The 3,067-nt window shown below is 40.7% G+C and overlaps 1 protein-coding gene across 2 annotated transcripts; it reads right to left on the bottom strand.

Annotated features, from left to right (window-relative positions):
- Positions 1–691: 691 nt before the first annotated feature.
- Positions 692–2,700, bottom strand: APO2 (APO RNA-binding protein (DUF794)). 2 transcript variants are annotated; one of them, XM_086230034.1, is made up of 3 exons: positions 2,404–2,700; positions 1,958–2,304; positions 692–1,842 (listed from the first exon to the last, which is right to left on the bottom strand). In XM_086230034.1, exons 1-3 carry the CDS (start codon positions 2,575–2,577, stop codon positions 1,005–1,007), a joined length of 1,359 nt encoding a protein of 452 aa, XP_086086160.1. In that variant the 5' UTR covers positions 2,578–2,700; the 3' UTR covers positions 692–1,004. The 2 variants fall into 2 exon arrangements, with proteins under 2 accessions (XP_086086160.1, XP_086086161.1); XM_086230035.1 differs by having other exon boundaries at positions 1,958–2,301.
- Between the last annotated feature and the right edge of the window lie 367 nt (positions 2,701–3,067).

The raw sequence follows: 3,067 nt of genomic DNA, 5'->3' as shown, positions 1-3,067 counted from the left end.
CATACTTGATTTTAAGAAATGGAATAACAGTAAAAGTGGCCCAAATTTTGGCAATAAAAATATGAGCTTTTCTTCTGTACCGATCCACCAACAGCACAAAAGGATGGACTACCAGCATCAGTAAAAAGAGATAAATGGTATTGAAAGCAGTAATGGCATAAAAGCACATTCCCTTAACTTTTGAGACCATATTTTGTTCTGCACTTTAAAAAATAACAATGAAGAAGTTAGTTAGATTTATAAGGCTTCTATTAAGAAGGGGGTAACAAGTAACAACAGAAAAAGGCTAATTAGAGAAACCTGGTAATGGATAGGCAGCATCAGGGGTTCCAGTTTTGGCAAGCCCAGAACGTAAAACTGTATACCTGGGCAATTTATGCTGATCATGCAATCTAATATCATAATATCGTCTGCCAAACTCCTTTTTAGTATCAATGTCACACCATGATATGCCACCGTGCTTCCTAGGGATGGATGAAACACCATGACAACGCAGCTGAGGCTAAAAAAAAAATAATAATAAAAGAGGAGGCATCACAACAAGATATAAAAGAGAACAAGAGAACCAAAGATCTTATGAATTTTCAGAGGGGGAGCTGACATAGTCCATTCAAACATCCATCTCAAAACATGTGCCTTTAAGTCCATGGAACAGCTATATATAAATGATATCATGTTAATATAATATAACTAAATAAGAAAAATAAATAGATTCATCACAAATATTAGCCATGTAACATGGTTCGACAATCCACACACTATCTCACACTGCTTAGATTTCATTAAATAGTTGTTCATATCACAATCCACGCTTAGAGGCAGACATTGGATAATTACAAAGCCTAGAATTTGATAAAGTCAAGTAACTATGACACAATGGATTGTAAAAGCAAATCTACTACAAGACAGCATCCAATCAGGCATGTATATTTTGGACTTGGAGCAAAAGTCAAGTGAGATATACTGAGCTGAAGAGGGGTAGGCGGAAAGATCAACTCATCTCATCAAACTACCATTTCAGCTTCTTTAACATTTGAAGGAATGCCCACATCCAACCTCATGGTAGGTCTGTATTCCTCTGGCACAGCAGCACCCGCCTGAACGCACATTTCAACAATGGCAGGGGCCTGCCCATAGAAGTTCCTGAGTTCCCGTTCCAGTGGTGGTCCATTTACATCTGGGACATGCCACACATATCTTGGTGGTATCAAGTCATTGAGCACAGCCGCCTGCCAACCATGCTGCCCATTTCGTTGTTGGTGTTTGAAAGCCCCACAGTTCTGAGCCTTGTGCCCACTAGGACCAACATGAACCTCTGGGCAATACCCACAAACCCTCACCAGATACATCTTCATTAGCCTCTTGGCTCCTTTCCTCATCTGCTCCCATGCTTGTAGTGTTTCTTCAGCAAGCAAGGTTGTTTCTTCTTCATTAGATGGGGCTACTATCTCCGAATCGGGTATTTCAGTCAATATTGGTTTCTTGTTGGGATCTTCAGTGTCAGGGTCTGGTAGGTCACTTTCATCTGCATCAACAAATTCACTCTTGGCAATGCGGATGATTGGCTTTCTTCTCCTTTTAGTGGGATACTCTGGGATATCAACACCAGCTTGGATGCAAAGCTCAACAATGGCTGGAATTCTAGGAATTGCAAATCTCTGCTCATGAGGAATTCGTCTTCCAAGACGATCAAATAAATGGAAGGCTTCAACAGGTAAGAATATGTCATCAACAGTTGCATTTGTTATCCAATCATGAAGGCCCTTACGGATGCTAGCATTTGGTCCTTTACATGACTTGAATGGATGCCCAACAGGTCCCACGTGAATTTCATTACAGAACCTGCAAGCAAGCATTTATTCAGGTTCCTAAGAAATTTGAGGTGCAAACTACAAAGGGTTCACAAATATGATGGACAGGGAAACACTCAAATACTCAAACAAGGAAGAACATGAACCTGCAAGCATGCACAGGCACCACCTTTAAAAGCTTTTTGAGATTGTTGATCAATGTGATTCTTGCATTGAACACATCATAGGCAACTGGTATGAGGGTCTTGACAAGCAAGCCAATCTTGGGTGGTGGAACTGGTGTTTTAGGCTTGCCCTTCCTGTTCTTAAACCTCTCCCTCGCAGCCCTCCTCAAGTCCACTATGGGTACTGGAAAAGGTTTCTTCTCTTTTTTCGAATAGTAGCGAGGCAAGTCAGAATTTTGAGGATGATTACTCCTCACCACAAATACAAACGATTGAGTTTGGGAAATTCTTGACTTCAATGGAAGCTTAAGTATATTGCAACTATGCTGCTATTAATAAATAAAAAAATACATTAAAAAATAGGAATCAGAATGCTCTACATTTACACAAGCATCAATTAATTACTAGTGACAAAGATAGTGGCATACCTGTAATCGAAAGGAATGAAAGGAAGTAAGAGTAGGGTAAAGGTAGAGATTCAGAAATTCTGACTTTGCGTTCCAAGAAACTCGCAATGGCCCAAGTTTTGGAGGAAAGCCCATTCCTTTACCACAGAAAGAAGCTATAGGGCCATATGAGAAATTCTGAGAGCTGCAATTCATCTCTGAAACCAGTGGCTGACCGACCAAGTGCTTTCGCAGAAGAGAGTGCTTGGACCAAGTGCTTCTGCAGAAGAGATAATGGTTCCTCGGTTCCTCTTCTGCAAGCTAAACAGATGGGTTGCTTTAGTGACGCGACTCCGGTTTTAGACAATGGGTTATTGGGTTATGTGCTAGGGTCTCGTATTCACCCTAAACTAAAATTACGTGTTTACCCTCGAACAAGAAAAACTTGGCCTGCACATAGTTCGGTTCGGTTCGGTAAATGGGCTTACCGATCCGAAAACCGAAAGATTGCCGATGGTGAGACAAAGAGAGGGAGAGAGAAAGAGAGAGGCGCGCAGGAACATAGTGTTTTACTGTTGAGAGTAGTTCGCCGTGTTCACCCTTTTTGCTTTTTTTTGTTTTACTGTTGTGAATTTAGGATTTTTTTTGGCTCAATTACAATTTACCCTACGAACTATAGGAATGATTTCAGGATGGTCTATAAACA

Source organism: Dryas octopetala, chromosome 1, assembly GCF_963921425.1.
Source record: "Dryas octopetala chromosome 1, drDryOcto1.1, whole genome shotgun sequence".
Classification (NCBI taxonomy): Eukaryota; Viridiplantae; Streptophyta; class Magnoliopsida; order Rosales; family Rosaceae; genus Dryas; species Dryas octopetala.
The sequence above is the reverse complement of the archived record's forward strand: the minus strand, read 5'-3'. Positions and strand labels throughout refer to the sequence as shown.